The 16,512-nt window shown below is 39.7% G+C and overlaps 1 protein-coding gene across 1 annotated transcript in view; it reads left to right on the plus strand.

Annotated features, from left to right (window-relative positions):
• Positions 1-257: 257 nt before the first annotated feature.
• Positions 258-16,512, plus strand: part of ARG1 (arginase 1) — a 53,547-nt gene continuing 37,292 nt past the window's right edge. The window contains exon 1 of the mRNA XM_061130363.1: positions 258-378. Coding sequence (XP_060986346.1) covers positions 334-378 — 45 coding nt within the window. The 5' untranslated portion in view covers positions 258-333. The remainder of the gene's footprint in view (positions 379-16,512) is intronic.

Consider the following 16,512-nt stretch of genomic DNA (forward strand, 5'->3'; position numbering starts at 1 on the left):
ATGGCCTAGAAAATGTCATTCAGGGTCTTGCAGTCTTGACATGCCAACCAAGGATGTGCAGGGCTGCTCAGGACCCGTGGCAAAATCGCTTCCCCCAAAGGAGCAGAGGTGACAAGCTATACACGGCATGAAATCTGAATGCCCCCTGTTTTTGCATGATCCATGAGCTAAGGGTGGTTTTTGCATTTGAACCCCAATAAAGAAGTCACTCTGCCCCACAAAAAACAGTTCTACCTTTCTCATTAATAGACCTATATTGCAAAGAAAACATTTCCTGATTATACCTTGCACGTGTGTGTGCGTGCTCAGTCATGTCCGACTCTTTGTGTCCCCATGGACTGTAGCCCGCCAGGCTCCTCTGTCCATAGGATTATCCAGGTAAGAATTCTGAAGTGGGTTACCATTTCCTACTCCAGGGGATCTTCCTGACCAGGAGATTGAACCTGTGTCTCCTGCATTAGAAGGTGGATTCTTAACCACCAAGCCATGTAGACCTTGACTTTTATTAATAAAAATCTCCCTTTTTGTATAAGTTTCTATATAGTACCATTGATTTTGTCTCTTGGCCTGCAAACCCTAAACTGTCTGATGCTTGACAGAAAAAGTTTGCTGGCTCCTGATCTAGGAAATTAAAAGAAAATTCTCAAAGGGTACTGTTTTTTTGCCATTTTTGCAACTGCTAATTTCACTGCTAAGCTTAGAAGAAATGTGTGACTAACCAAATTAGTTCAGGTGTCTGCAGATTCTTTTTGTAGATATAACTTTTGAATAGGTAAACATATACATTATTTAATTCAAACCAGAATTTAAAAGACTTTCTTATCAGCCTTTCTCCAGTAGTTGTGTTGGTCTTTGAGTCCCCCATCCCCGAAGCTGAGGTTTATCACTTAAAAACACCTTGACTCTATATTTAGTCTAATAATAAGAATGACTAGCATGCTTGAATTAGAGGGATAGAATACTGCTTATCCAAACAGTTTTTTATTTGTATCATTTCCTCTTCTTTCTTGGACCCAGCTTGCCTGCCGTAGCTTTATTTAGTTCTCAGTACAAATGTCAAACTAGCTAAAGTTGGTGTTTCAGTTATGTACTGGTGCATAATAAATTACCTCCAAACTTAGAGGCTTAAAGCAATAGCAATTTATTTTCTCTCACAATGCTATGAGTTGACCAGATGGCTCTCCTGCGTTCTTGCATGTCAGCTGAGCACTGAGATGGCTGGAAGGGCCAGAATGGCCTCTCTCAAGTTGCTGGCTGTTGGCGCCAGGGGCCAGCCAAGAGTTGAATTGAGTTACTGGCTGAAGCCTTGGTTCTTCTCTCACATGGATACCTGGCTTTTCTCTGAGTGGATGTTGGGCTTTAAGAAATTCCAAACCTAGTCTAAGAAAGTACACACAAACCATTGAATTCCAAATGATTTCTGATCAAAATATATCAGAGAAATGTATCCTGCTTACGTAAGATGTTAACATCATGGGAAGCTGGGTGAAGTAAGTACACAGGAACCCACTGTAGTATGTTTATAATTCTTCTACAAATTGAGGTTATTTTAAAATAAAAAGTTTACAAAGAAATAAGTCACGGGATGAGCTCAGATTTAAGAGGAGAGAAAACAGACTCCACCTTTTGATGAGGGAATGACCAGATTATATTACCAGAGAGCACGTGGGCTGGGAGGGGTTGCTGCAGCAACCTAGTGGGCTACCAACCTCTGTTTAGATCATCTTAGCCATGGTGTGATTTGGAGAGAAAATGTGTGTGTGTGTGTCTGATTTCTAAGGCTTTCCCACCTGAATTTGGCAGTCTTCCTCTTTCACTTTAAAGCCAGCTGGTAAGAAATACTTCCATGTTCATATTATCATCTAATCATCCCTGGATCATATTTTCTGAACATGATCCAAAAAAATTAAGTTGTCTTGGGTCAAGCTAAGAAGCAGTCACTCACCTGATTACTGTGATGTGTTGATCCTGAGATTGAGAATCACACATAGAAATCTATCACATGCAGACTGCATGAGCTGAAGCAGAAGGTGTTTGCTCCAGGGAGACCTGAGTCTCTTGGTTGCAACCTCTAGCAGTGGTAACCAACCATTTTGGCACCAGGGATGAGCTTCGTAGAAGACTATTTTCCCTTGCATTGAGGAGGGGTGGGGGATGGTTTCCGGATAATTCAAGCACATTGCATTTATTGTGCAATTTATTTCTATTATTACTACATCAGCTCTCCCTCAGATCATCAGGCATTCGATGCCAGAGGAACCCTCTGCTCCAGAGTCTATACAAACTGCTAACTATCACTTCAGCTTTGTGAGCTAATCAGTCACAAGCTTTTAGATTTGAAAGCAGGGCTGTGAAAACTTTCAAGTCATCTGTAAACACCTCAGAATTTATTTAAACTACATTTTGGGGTCTGCCTTTGTCTTTCCCGGAGTTCCAAATTCCACTCCCTATTCCTTTAACCTTCCATCATACCCCAGCATGGGAATGGAGGATTTATGAGGGAAGCGGAAGAAAGCTGGAGTTATTTGGCACAGAAATTCCATCCAAAACTTCATTGTTTAAGAAAGCACACCAAAAAAAAAAAAAAAAAAGAAAGAAATCACCATATTCATAAATGAAATTGATCTATGTTTTACTTATTGTGCTGTCTATCTATATCAGATTTAGTATATGAGACATGCTAGTTTTCCAAAATGCGAAAGATTTCTATCTTTGCATGTTCAGCAAAAGATGAGCCATCTGTTCTTTGACTAAGACACATTTTTAGAAGTAGATCTTTGATAAGTTAAATATTTTTTCAGTGACTATTGGTCTATTCTGATTTTCTATTTATTCTTGAATCAATTATAAAAATTATTTTTCTGAAATATCTGCATTTGCACCTGACCTTCAAATTTGTTGGCAAAAGGCTACATGAGATACTTTATTATGATCTTTCAAATATATCCTTATTTGTGGTTTTACTGTCTTTCTCATTGATACTTTTTCCTTTTTTATCTCTTCTGTTGGTTAATCTTAGCTATCCTTTTTCTTCTTACTGTCTTTTTAGAAGAAAAAGCTCTGATTCTACTTATTAATTCTACTTTTCTGTTTGCTTTCTAATTTATTAATTTCTTTGGCTCTGTGGAGTACTCTCAATTTACTGATAAAGTCCTGAAGCCAAGATAACTGAGTGGTAAATTTTCAACATGGGTAGGAAAGATGTCCAAATTGGTGGCAAGGTATGCGCTGGAGAGTGAGGCTGTTGGATACAGAAGGGACTTCTGAATGATCAGTAAACAAAGTTGGGAGAGGAGGGACCACTTACATTTAGTATGAGTGATCACATAAAGACAGTCATTTTGAGAGATTTCCCTGCAGTGCAATGAATAATTTAAAGATGTTTAGAGTAAGTAGAGCATAAAGGACAGAAAGGAAATAAAACTAGCATATTTAATGGCGCTGAGGTAGACCTACTCTGCTCTGACTGCTGTCAAATTGTTTTACAGTAATCAAGAGCTTCATGATTTCTAGGAAAATATTCAGAAGGTTATACTTCTAAATTTAAATTTATGAAAGATCTTGTTATTCAGTGATACCTTTTCTTCCATCCAGAGCTATGAACTTCCCACGTCACAATGTCTAATCTCTCCCTTCTTGGAACAGAGGCAGATTCCTCATGAACAGAAAGAGGTTTTTATGCCACTGGGGAAAAAAATCTATCCTTCTGCCATTTTGATAACTTATGGATAATAACTGAGAATGAATTAGGAATAGAAGGCCCTGTCTCAGGCTTCAACAATTAACAGACTGTTACAGAGAAGCAACTCCTTGGATTCAGATTCCTCTGGGATCATATGCCTGTCTTACTGAATTTGAATGCAGAGCATGTAAAACTGGTCCCAACATTTCATGCCAACCAGAAAATGAAGCATTTATATGTACTGCTCTCAGCCACGCTCAACAGTTTTCATTACATTCACCATCTTTCATTCCCTGGCCCCAAGAATCTGGACCCCACAGACCTCTTAAACTGAAAATTCTCATGTTATTCTATTCCATCCTATTATTATCTCCTCATGGATCTCTAAACTTCCTAGTTTTGCTTACTCTGAACTCAACCATCTTTGATTTTTTTCCCCCAACTTCACTTTCCCCTTACAATTAACCACTCATAACCAATTCAAGCTTCAGTGGTTTTTAGATTCATCTGTACTCATGTAGTTCAGATGTATTCTTGCTTTCAAAGTCAGAAGAACTAGGAGTCATCAAATACCAAGCTATATTAGACCTTGTGTCAGACACTGGCTACCTAACAATATTTACTCCCCCCTTTCTTTTAATAAGAAAATCTTGATTTTAAGCTGAGCACATAACTTTTCAACTAAAAGGAAATCTTAGTAAGGAGTGTTAGGATTTTCTTCTATCCTTTCTTTGTCCACCTTCCCCAAAGAGAGATTGTGAGCCAATGAGCTATAGCCTGCCAGCAAGTATTGCTATGGACTATGAATTGTGTCTTCTACCCCCAGTATGACTGTATTTGGAGCAAGGGTTTTAGGGAGACCATTAAGGTGAAATGACGTCATAAGGGTGGTGCTCTAATCTGATGGGATTGGTAGCCTTATTAGAAGAGGTGTGCTAAGTCGCTTCACTTGTATCTGACTCTTTGTGACACCATGGACTGTAGCTTGCCAGGCTCCTCTGTCCGTGGGATTCTTCAGGCAAGAATCCTAGAGTGGATTGCCATGCCCTCCTCCAATGGATCTTCCCAACCCAGGGATCGAACCTGTGTCTTTTATGTCTCTTGCATTGGCAGGCAGGTTCTTTATCACTAGCGCCACCTGGAAAGCCCTATTAGAGGAGGAAGAGACACCAGATCTCCCTCCCCCTTTTCTGTGCACACAAAATGGCCAAGAAGGACACAACAAGAAGGCTACTGTCTAGAAACCAAGAAGAGAGGCCCTACCAGAAACCAAGTCTGATGGCACCTTGATCTCAGACTTCTGGTCTCCAGAGCTGAGAGAAAACAAATGTTTTCCACCCAGCCCATGGTACCTCATTGTGGCAGCACTAGCAGGCTAATACAGGTATGTGGAAACTCTCTGTACCATCTTTGCAAGTTTTCTGTAAGTTGACAGTTATTTTTAAATAAAAAGTTTATCAAAGGAATAAGAAGAAGAAAGAAGAGAGAGTCAAAATACAAAATGATCAGAATGCAGAAATACAAACATAGGCTGTGTTGGAGAATGGCTCCTCTCCACCTCAATGCTTTAGGTCAGCCACCTCCACTTTTGCATTCATTCTTTTCTCCTTCCTGCTTTACCTCCCTGCCTTCTCCATCATGCTTTCATGTGCATAGTCTCTACTTCTGCGAGTCCTCTCTCACCTTCCTCCTCTCTATTTAGCTTCTTTTTAACAATTACGTACTACAGTTACTTCATGCAGCCTATGTTATTTCATGATTATGATATGGCTTTTATAATGGGTAAGGCCACATTATAAAATGTAGTAACACATGTCAAATGAACAAGTTAAACTCTAAAGACAATTGGATTCCAGGGAGGAAGGGAGACTCACAGGGCCCTGAAGGGATTCTAACAATATTCTCTGTGGGTATAATGATAGAACAAGAAAGGAAACAAAGCGTCAAAGAAACCAAGTAACGTTCTCACTTTCAGTTCAGTTCAGTTCAGTTCAGTCGCTCAGTCATGTCCGACTCTTTGCGACCCCATGAATCGCAGCACGCCAGGCCTCCCTGTCCATCACAAACTCTCGGAGTTTACTCAAACCCATGTCCATCGAGTTGGTGATGCCATCCAGCCATCTCATCCTCTGTCGTCCCCTTCTCCTCATGCCCCCAATCCTTCCCAGCATCAGGGTTTTTTCCAATGAGTCAACACTTCGCATGAGGTGGCCAAAGTACTGGAGTTTCAGCTTCAACATCAGTCCTTCCAATGAACACCCGGGACTGATCTCCTTTAGGATGGACTGGTTGGATCTCCTTGCAGCCCAAGGGACTCTCAAGAGTCTTCTCCAACACCACAGTTAAAAACCATCAATTTTTCGGCACTCAGCTTTCTTTATAGTCCAACTCTCACATCCATACATGACCACTGAAAAAACCAGAGCCTTGACCAGACGGACCTTTGTTGGCAAAGTAATGCCTCTGCTTTTTAATATGCTATCTAGGTTGGTCATAACTTTCCTTCCAAGGAGTAAGCGTCTTTTAACGTTACCCCCTGCTATTCCCTAAATGCTTGTGTACTCCTAAAATTCATATGTTAATATCTTGACCCAGAAGGTGATGCTCTTAGGAGGTGATGGCTTTGGGAGGTAATTAGGTCATGCATGAGAGTGGTGCCCTCGTAAATGGGATGAAAGTGAAAGTCACACAGTCGTGTCTGACTCTGTGACCCCCATGGACATATAGTCCATGGAATTCTCCAGGCCAGAATTCTGGAGTGGGTAGCCATTCCCTTCTCCAGGGGATCGTCCCAACCCAGGGGTCAAACCCAGGTCTCCTGCATTGCAGGCAGATTCTTTACCAGCTGAGCCACCAGGGAAGCCCATAAATGAGATGAGTGCCCCTATAAAAGAAACTCCAGAGAGGTTTTTTGCCCATTCTCCTGCCGTGTGAGGGTACAATGAGAAATCTGCGTTCTGGAAAACGGCCCTTAACCAACCATGCTAGAAGCTTGATCTTGGGTTTCCAGCCTATAGAACCGTGAGGAATAAATTTCTCTTATTTTGGATGCTACCCGGTCTGCAGCCCAAGTGGACTAAGACATCCCCTCATCAACACCAGTAGGTTTACATTAGTGGAGAATCCTAGCTATTTGGTCCCCAGCCTCAAAGCACCTGGCACACAGGAGCACTCATTAAATGCCTATTGAGTGAATGACTCAGTCTTCTATGATTGTTACATTAAAGTTCAGAGAGCACAGAGTCAAATTTAAATCCCTGGCTACTTTGCTACATTATCATCATTCTTGGATGATGGTTGTTAGGACCCTTGAATAAAGAAAGAATAATTGAATATTTCTCCAAATAATCTCCTTTCACACACTGACACTGTCATTGTGCTTAACAAACCCACATACTGTCACCATGACAACGTGCTGTCCTTAGTCCCATTCCGACCATTAGCCACACTTTATAAATAGAATATTCGGTTTCATTCTAACCAATTTCGCCTTAACTTTTTTTGTGATAAAGCCAGAGTTACTGAACAATGTATTATGCTTTTGCTTTAAAGCTCAGGCTATGGCACTCTCATGAGGTTTTGATTTAATAGTTCACACAGGTCATACGAGACTTGTTATGAGCATTTAACATTTAGAAACTATTTATTTGGTTCTTGTGACAAGTAGCAGGAAACTTTTATCTGGTAGGTGTAAAGTTAGGTGCCAGAAACAAAAAGATAAACAAAAATGCCTTTCCTTCCCTGGGGACACTTAAAACACAACACGTAATTTATTCATGTGTTTGATGTATGAATCTGTAAATTTAAAATTAGAGGTAATATGGTCAGACAGTGTTCCCCTCATTTTATCTCACACAAATACAATGACTGTTGATGCTCTCATATTTGCAGTTTCTTTTACATTTTACTCTGAGAGTCGCAAATTATCCTAATGCTGAAGGGTTTATAACTTGTAAAATAACAAGACAGTCAAACTAGCAAAAGAAGAGACAGCACATTAATTCCAATCAGTGGGTTGTCTTCCTGTCTTCTTTTAAAATACATTTGGTAAAGAAGCAGTTTCCTTTACCTCAGTTAATAAAATATACTCCAGGAAAATTTTCAGAACATAAAAAACATTTCACCCTATTTAATTATATTTTATTTTCAGTCTTAGTGATTATCTTTTGGATTTTTCTAGCTAGATAGCATATTTAAAAGCAGGGACATTACTTTGCCAACAAAGGTCCGTATAGTCAAGGCTATGGTTTTTCCAGTAGTCATGTATGGATGTGAGAGTTGGACTATAAAGAAAGCTGAGCGCCGAAGAACTGATGCTTTTGAACTGTGGTGTTGGAGAAGACTCTTGAGAGTCCCTTGGACTGCAAGGAGATCCAACCAGTCCATCCTAAAGGGGATCAGTCCTGGGTGTTCATTGGAAGGACTGATGGTGAAGCTGAAACTCTAATACTTTGGCCACCTCATGCGAAGAGTTGACTCATTGGAAAAGACCCTAATGCTGGGAGGGGTTGGGGGCAGGAGGAGAAGGGGACAACAGAGGATGAGATGGCTGGATGGCATCACCGACGCGATGGACATGGGTTTGAGTAAACTCCGAGAGTTTGTGATGGACAGGGAGGTCTGGCGTGCTGCAATTCATGGGGTCGCAAAGAGTCGGACATGACTGAGCAACTGAACTGAACTGAACTGAACTGAGGGATAGGAAAAATGTAGAGAAGTAACCAGGGTTGGTAATAACAATGATAATAGTAGTTATTCTATGTGTTAGGCATGGTGGTCTGCCTATTTATACTCATTACCTCATTTAATACTTATCCCAATCTTGTGAAATATGTATCATCATCAGCCCCATTTAAAAAATGAGGAATCTGGGGCCTAAAGAGATTAAGTAATTTGTTGAGCTCCTAAACAGTGAAGGTGAGGGGGAGGAAATTTTGAATCTTCTTGGTACTCATCTTCTTTAATGAAAAGGTCCTGCTTCATCTGTTCTCAAGGTAACTGTCAGACCATTTGCAGCAGATTTTTTACTACAAGGGAATATTTTAAGCAGAGACATTTCTATTCCTTCTTAGGTTATTAATGTCTCTCTTGCTATGAGTAAAACCTACATCCTGTCACTCTATAATACTAAAACACCTCCAGCTAGACTCTGGATCCAGAACACTACCCCTGAGGTCATTGTGATGTTGATGTTTCCATTTGGATCTTCCTCCGCCTTCTTCTCTGGGAGCCCAGTTCTGCATCCTTGACTCAGAGCACATGCTAAGGTCTCTGGGTAGCAATGATGCAATCTACCTTAGTTAATATGTCACTAGCACTCAGCACTGTTGTGGGTGGAAGAGAAAACAACTCTCACTTTGGGGTGAAATAAAAATGCATACTGTACACGGAGGCAACCAAAAGGATCAGGAGCATAACTGTGAAAGGCATTGTTCCCTTAGGGGCCCCGTGCTGTAAAAATCTTTGTTAAAACATTTTATCCTCATCTTTCTGTGACTGAGAAATATTTCTTAATGTTGAAAATAGAAGGGAAAAACCACTGATACTAAAACCTGAAAGTTAATGGAAAGAATAAGATTTCACCCAGAGTCCTGTAAGTGGTCCAAGAAGAAAAACCAGAATATAAGGAAAGAAAGAAAAAACAGAGCTTTGTAAGATTTCAGAGTTAATGGATAAACTTTCAAAAGTGCTGAAAACCTGAAAGCAACTTAGATGAACATCCAGAATTCTGAGACTTCACTAGGGAGCTGTCTAGGTTTGTCATAGCTTTCCTGACAAGAAGGAATTGTTTCTAATTTCACATCTGCAGTGAGTATCCGCAGTGATTTTAGAGCCCGAGAAGAGGAAATCTGTCACTACTTCCACCTTTTCCCCTTCTATTTGCCATAAGGTGATGGGGCCAGATGCCATGATCTTAGTTTTTTTTTAAATATTGTTTTAAACCAGCTTTTCACTCTCCTCTTTCACCCTCATCAAGAGGTTCTTTAGTTCCTCTTCACTTTCTGCCATTAAAGTGGTTTCAGTAGCTAATATCTATTAAGTGTGTATGCATTCACTTTTCAAGCAGAAAGTACTGAAGGAACCAGAAAATATACTAGGTTCTTGGGATATGATTCCGAGCCAAAATAATGCTGACTCTGATTTTGTGGAACGTAACAGCATAGCAATGGGATGGAAATTAATCAAGCTATTGCTCATGTAAGTGCATAATTACCCAGTCAGTGAATGCAGTGCAGTAAAGTACACGGCATTAGCATGTAAATAGGTCTGTAGTTGAAGACAGCTTCAGGCATTCTGAAAGATCAATGTGGCTGAGTCACAGAAGGAAAATTTGCCAGAGGCCTGTCTGCTAAGCACTTTTCCTGTAGGGTGGCATGGAGTGAATTCATGCCACAAGATGTGGGTACTGTTGTTAATACTCTTATTTTTTTAAAACCAAATCATAATTTGTCCTTCCCTCCTCCCCCTTTGGGTAACCATAAATTTGTTGTCTATGTCTGTTAGCCTGATTCTGTTTCATAAATAAAAAATTTGTACCATTTAAAAATTTCACATGTAAGTGGTATATTTGTCTTTCTCTGTTTGACTTACTTCACTTAGTACCATAATCTAGGTCTATCTGCTGCTGCTAAGTCGCATCAGTCATGTCCGACTCTGTGCGACCCCATAGACGGCAGCCCACCAGGCTCCTCTGTCCATGGGATTTTCCCGGCAAGAGTACCGGAGTGTGTTGCCATTGCCTTCTCCTAGGTCTATCTGTGTTGCTGCAAATGGCATCACTTCATTCTTTTTTATGGCAGGGTTGTATTTCATTTTGTATATATACCACATCTTCTTCATCCATTCATTTGTTGATGGGCATTTAGTTTGTTTTCATGTCTTCATTATTGTGAGTAGTACTGCTATGAACACTTAAGTACATGTCTCTTTTCAAATTAGAATTTTCTCTCAATATATGCCCAGGACTAAGATGGCTGAGGCATATGGCAGCTCTATTTTTATTTTTTTAAGGAACCTCCATACTGTTTTCCATGGCTGCTGCACAAATTCACATTCCCCACCAGTAGGGTAGGAGGGTTCCTTTTTTTTAATATCTTTTCCAGCATTTATTACTTGTAGACCTTTTGAGTTGATACCTCATTATAGTTTTGATTTGCATTTATCTGATAATTAGTGATGTTGAGTACCTTTTCATGTGCCTATCAGCCATCTGACTGTCTTCTTTGGAGAAATGTCTATTTAAGTCTTTTACACATTTTTTGGATTGGGTTTTTTTGTTGTTGATGGTATTGAGTTGTATGAACTGTTTGTGCATCTTGGAAATTAAGCCCTGTCAGTCACATCATTTGTAAGCATCACTAATTTTGATGCTGACAAATTTATCACCCTTTCCTTTATGGCATATATGTTTTATGTGTCATTCAAGAAAACCTTTCTTACCCAAAGTCATGAAGACATTTTCTTATTAAATGTTCAAGTTTTATTTTTTTAATGTCTTTCACACACCTAGAGATGATTTGTGCATATAGTGTAATGTAGGAATCTGATTTTGTGTTTTCCCTTATGGATAGCCAGTTGTCCTAGCCCTCTTGAGCGCCGCTGATCAGTATTGCCGCCTCTGTCACATAAACATGAACCAAATGTGTGCAGGTCCGCTTCTGGGCTCTTTGCTTCTGTTTGCCTGTCCTTGTCACATCGTCTTAATTATTACAATTTTGTCATAAGTCTTAATACCTGGTAGGGTATGTCTTGATCTTATCTAATCATTTTAAATATTCTTGACTCTTTGTTTCTCAATGTAGATTTTAGGTAAACTTTCAAGTTAAGCTCACCTCCTACTGAGAGGCAGCAGCAGGTTATTGAAGGACTGGAAAAGGGTGAACGGAGTGTTTCTTTCTGCCAACTGTCTCCTTGGCAGGCCACACCAGAGTGTCTGAGTCCCTTTACTGAAGAGCACAGTTCCTTCCATGTAGCCGTCTCCACAGAGCTGCTCCATCCAGTTCTGCTAAATACACCGTCTCCCCCCTCCCTGAGTCCAGAGGTGATACAACTCTCCACACCCATCTGCAATGATCAGACTCTCAGTCCTGCTCTCTTCACCTCGGTGTCCTTAATCTCTGCCACATCTTTGTAAGAGGTCCTTTTACTTCAGTCTGTCAGTCAGTTCAGTCGCTCAGTCGTGTCTGACTCTTTGTGACCCCATGGACTGCAGCAAGCCAGGCCTCCCTGTCCATCACCAACTCCTAGAGCTTGCTCAAACTCATGTCCATTGAGTTGGTGATGCCATCCAACCAACTCATCCTCTGTCGTCCCCTTCTCCTTCTGCCCTCAATCTTTCCCAGCATCAGGGTCTTTTCCAATGACTCAGTTCTTCCCATCAGGTGGCCAAAGTATTGGAGTTTCAGCTTCAGCATCAGTCCTTCCAATGAATATTCAGGACTGATTTCCTTTAGGATGGAGTGGTTGGATCTCCTTGTGGTCCAAGAGACTCGCAAAAGTCTTCAACGCTACAGTTCAAAAGCATCAGTTCTTCGGCGCTCAGCTTTCTTTATAGTCCAACTCTCACATCCATACATGACTACTGGAAAAACCGTAGCTTTGACCAGATGGACCTTTGTTGGCAGAATAATGTCTCTGCTTTTTAATATGCTGTCTAGGTTTGTCATAGCTTTTTTCCAAGGAGCAAGTGTCTTTGAATTTCATGGCTGCAGTTACCACCTGCAGTGATTTTGGAGCCTAAGAAATAAAGTCTGTCACTGTTTCCATTGTTTCTTCATCTATTTGCCATGAAGTGATGAGACCGGATGCCATGATCTCAGTTTTTTGAATGTTGAGTTTTAAGCCAGCTTTTCCTTTTACTTGCTGCTGCTGCTGCTGCTAAGTCACTTCAGTTGTGTCCAACTCTGTGTGACCCCATAAACAACAGCCCACCAGGCTCCCCCATCCCTGGGATTCTCCAGGCAAGAACACTGGAGTGGGTTGCCATTTCCTTCCCCATCCTTTTACTTAACTGTCCTCAAATGATTCAGTCTGAGTGCCTGTGTTTCACCCTGGGAATATGATGTACACAAATAATAGTTCATTCCATCCCACTATAACCGGAAGGGGGAAATGAATTAGCTTTAAATCACGTGTGTCCTCTGTTCAGTGGAACATCTATTCATTGTCCTGATTTAAATGACTGAATTAATGATTATTATTGCTGATGTTTTCTCTGTTGCCATTGATTGAAACTACTTGCAAAGTTCAAATCAGAGTTAAATAAGCAATGCAAATAAAGAACCTACCATAAAGCTTTGATGCATTTTAAAGGCACTCTAGCATTTGTTTTGTTTAAAAGGAAGAAAGAAAGGACAGTTTGAAGGATTTCAGGAGCAAAAATTTGAGCCATTTTAATAATTTTCAAGCTCACTTTGCTCTGCAAACCCAATATTACCTCTGATTTGTGATATTGCAATGGAAATTATAGAGCACGAGTCAGACCTGGAAAGAAAGATACAGAAAATTACTTAACATATCAAAAGGAACCCACGTTTACTCTAATTTTCTTCTCAGTTATGCTGATAATCTCTCTCATTTTGGAATGCCTTCCGTAGCTTTGTAAAAGGTCATAGACGGACATAATTGGCCCAGTAGAGGTTAAGTTGAAACCAAAACATTGTTCAATAATCTTCCCAGTGAAAAAAACTATGGCAATCCTTCATTTGATAATATTCTTCCTTGTAGTGTATTTTGAATTATTCTAGGATAAAAAGAAATTTCAGGTGAATTTAAAAATCTAAGGTATCAGAGACTACAGCTTTCCAGCTTTTTCAGGGATTAAGCAAATACCTCTGGAGAAAAGGATTATTGAAAACAGTAATAAACTGACCAATCTCTTCCTTCGTGTTTAAAATTCTGTATTTAATCTATATAGGTATGATATAGATATCTGTTTAGAAAAATAGATAATATGATATTACTGAGTTTGGTAACTTTTTAAAATATTCTGGATATATAGTTTCAAAATAGGCAGTCCTAAATATAGTGTCACATTATTGAACCTCTGCATATCCATCTTCCTCACCAGTCATGTCAGAAGAACATAGACTTGTGTTTAATAATGAATTTTGTTGTTGTTTAGTTGCCAAGTCGTGTCCGGCTCTCTGTGACCCCACGATCAGCAGCATACCAGGCTTCCCTGTCCTTCACTATCTCCCTTGGCTTGCTCAAACTCATGTCCACTGACTCAGTGATGTCATCCAACCATTGCCACTGCCCTCCCTGGGGCCGATCCGCCGCCCAATAATGAATTTAGAAGCTCTAATAATTATATGAAAATAAACCAAAGAGAAAACAAAGAAGGTAGAGATTCTCAGTTAAAATCCTCCCCAGTATGAATTCTGTTGTGCCTTCCTGTGCTTTAAAGCTAACAGTTATACTCCCTCAATCTCTCTTAAAGGTAAAGTTCCAGGTATAGCTCAGGTTCCAGTATGCAAAGAGGCTGCCCCTCTGAGGAATGTAGAAGGAAAGGCAGGGTTTGGGGTATCCACTTTGCTAATAGAGATCATGGCACCAGCAGAGTATTGCCATCGGCATCCATGGCTTTCTGATTCAACAGCTCCCTCTTTTGGAAGAACTAGCAGTTCCTGGAAGTTCAGCTGGTTTCTGCAACCACCCCAAGAATTCTGAGTTGTGTCTATCTCTGAAAAAAATCTTTCACTAATACAGTGGATTCTTTCACCTGACAATAAAGGTCCTACTAAGACTATTGACTCTAGTGCATCAATGCATCCTCAGTAGAGCTGAAATGAATAATAATGGGAAAAGAAGACGACCTTCAAAACAGTAGAGCTGAATTAGTCTGCTCCAGGTACTCTGCCAAGTACTTGGAGCACAGCCCCAAGGAGCGTCCCTGGAGAGATTTTTTACATGGATGTGGTGTGGGGGGTGGCCAGGGAAGGGGCAAGAAGAAGCTGACAAATAAAAACCACCAAATATTGAAAATGGCTGTAAGAGCAACGTAGAAATCTTGCCTCTCTTTGAAGCCTAATATCTTTTGAAATCAGAGAGCTTAGGAAGGGAGAAAGGAGAAGAGAGAGAGAAAAAAGGAAAAGAAAGGAAAGAAGAATATCTAATACTTAATAGACATTGTTTGACCTGAATGATGTATAAACATTATCTTATTTAAAATGCCATCATAATGCACCAAATACATTGAGAATACTGATCCTGCCTTAGAGAGGAGAAAATTGAGGCTCAGAATTCACACTGCTTTTAATTTAGAGTAGTGTGATGGGGATAGGGGGAGACTTAATAAAATTTAGGGTTGTCCTTACAAAGTTGAATACCCAGTCTGTAGAATAAGATTTATGATTGTGAGCATTTTTTTCCCTTGAACTTTAATTAGAGCTTGCTGACTTTTTTTCCCTCTCTATACATTCAAATCTTTACATTGTGGACATTTACTGGGCAAATATGAAATGAAGACATGAATATATCTGGTTATTTCTTCCCACTCCTGAAAATTTTGCTGATTTGGTTTGATGGTCCCTATAAATAACTCTGTGGAATGGGGAAGTTTAAAGCTAGGAGGAACAAGCCTACCAGAATGAACTATGATTCATGATAACACATAATTCCCTTAAAGATTTAAACTCAGAATGCATGTCAATGAAAAACCTTTTTAAGGACATGCTGCATCACCAGTAGAATTTACTTTATTTGACAGCTGCTTCTAATTACTTAATTTAACACATTTCATGGGTAAGAAAAATGCTTAATAATGTGAGACCTGATTGCTATTTCGGATCAAGTGAGAGGTATGTGTGTAGATTTGCCAGGCATTTGTCATGTGTGTGTGTGTGTGTGTGTGTGTGTGTGTGTGTGTGTTGGGAAGATTGATTCAAAGAAACTTTTGTAATATCAGAAGTAAAAAGAGATTAATTACCACATGACATGTGAAAAAACTCTTCGATTGATGAATACTGACAATTTTCGGCAGTGGAAAAACCACAGCTTAAATTTATTTTTAATTATATTCTAAAGCTAATTTAAATGTTGGTTCCTATACAAGGCAAGCTATTATATGTTAATCCAGCGCCCTCTTGTGTAATAGATTTTAATAACAAAGTTTGGGAATCAGTATTTAATATACTGTTTTTTTGTAAAAGTTTGGGAATCAGTATGTAACATACTGGGACTTCCCTGATAGCTCAGTTGGTAAAGAATCTGCCTGCAATGCAGGAGACCCTGGTTCGATTCCTGGGTCAGGAAGATCTGCTGGAGCAGTATAGTCCATGGGGTTGCAAAGAGTCGGACACAACTGAGTGACTTTCCCTTTCACTTTATGTAACATACCATGTTTTCTGATAAAGTTTGGATATCCATAATATATAAAGAATTCCTACAACTCAACAAAAAACATCCGAATAGCCAATTAAAAAATGAACAATGAATTTGAAAATACATTTCTGCAAAGAAGTCACACAAATGGCCAATAAGCACATGAAACTATGCTTGCACTATTAGTCCTTATGGAAATGCTGATCAAAACCACAGTGAGGCAGCACTTTACACTCACTAGGATGGCTTATATACTACATTTTGATTTCTAATTTCTTAAGGAACATAGTCATTGGATGGTGGTATTATTTTCTCTCTTTCTCTTTTTAATAAATTTCCAAATAGGAAAAATAATTTTGTAAAACAGGAGAATTTAGTTCATACTCTTGGAGTTTTAAGGCAAGAAGAAAACGTGGAGATCTGGTGAGTGGCAGGCTGTGGTTGGCATTTCTTTTTCCTGTGCAAATACTGCTGACACCATGTGGGATGACACAGGCTAAATGGCA

Source organism: Dama dama, chromosome 26 (genome assembly GCF_033118175.1).
Source record: "Dama dama isolate Ldn47 chromosome 26, ASM3311817v1, whole genome shotgun sequence".
NCBI lineage: Eukaryota > Metazoa > Chordata > Mammalia > Artiodactyla > Cervidae > Dama > Dama dama.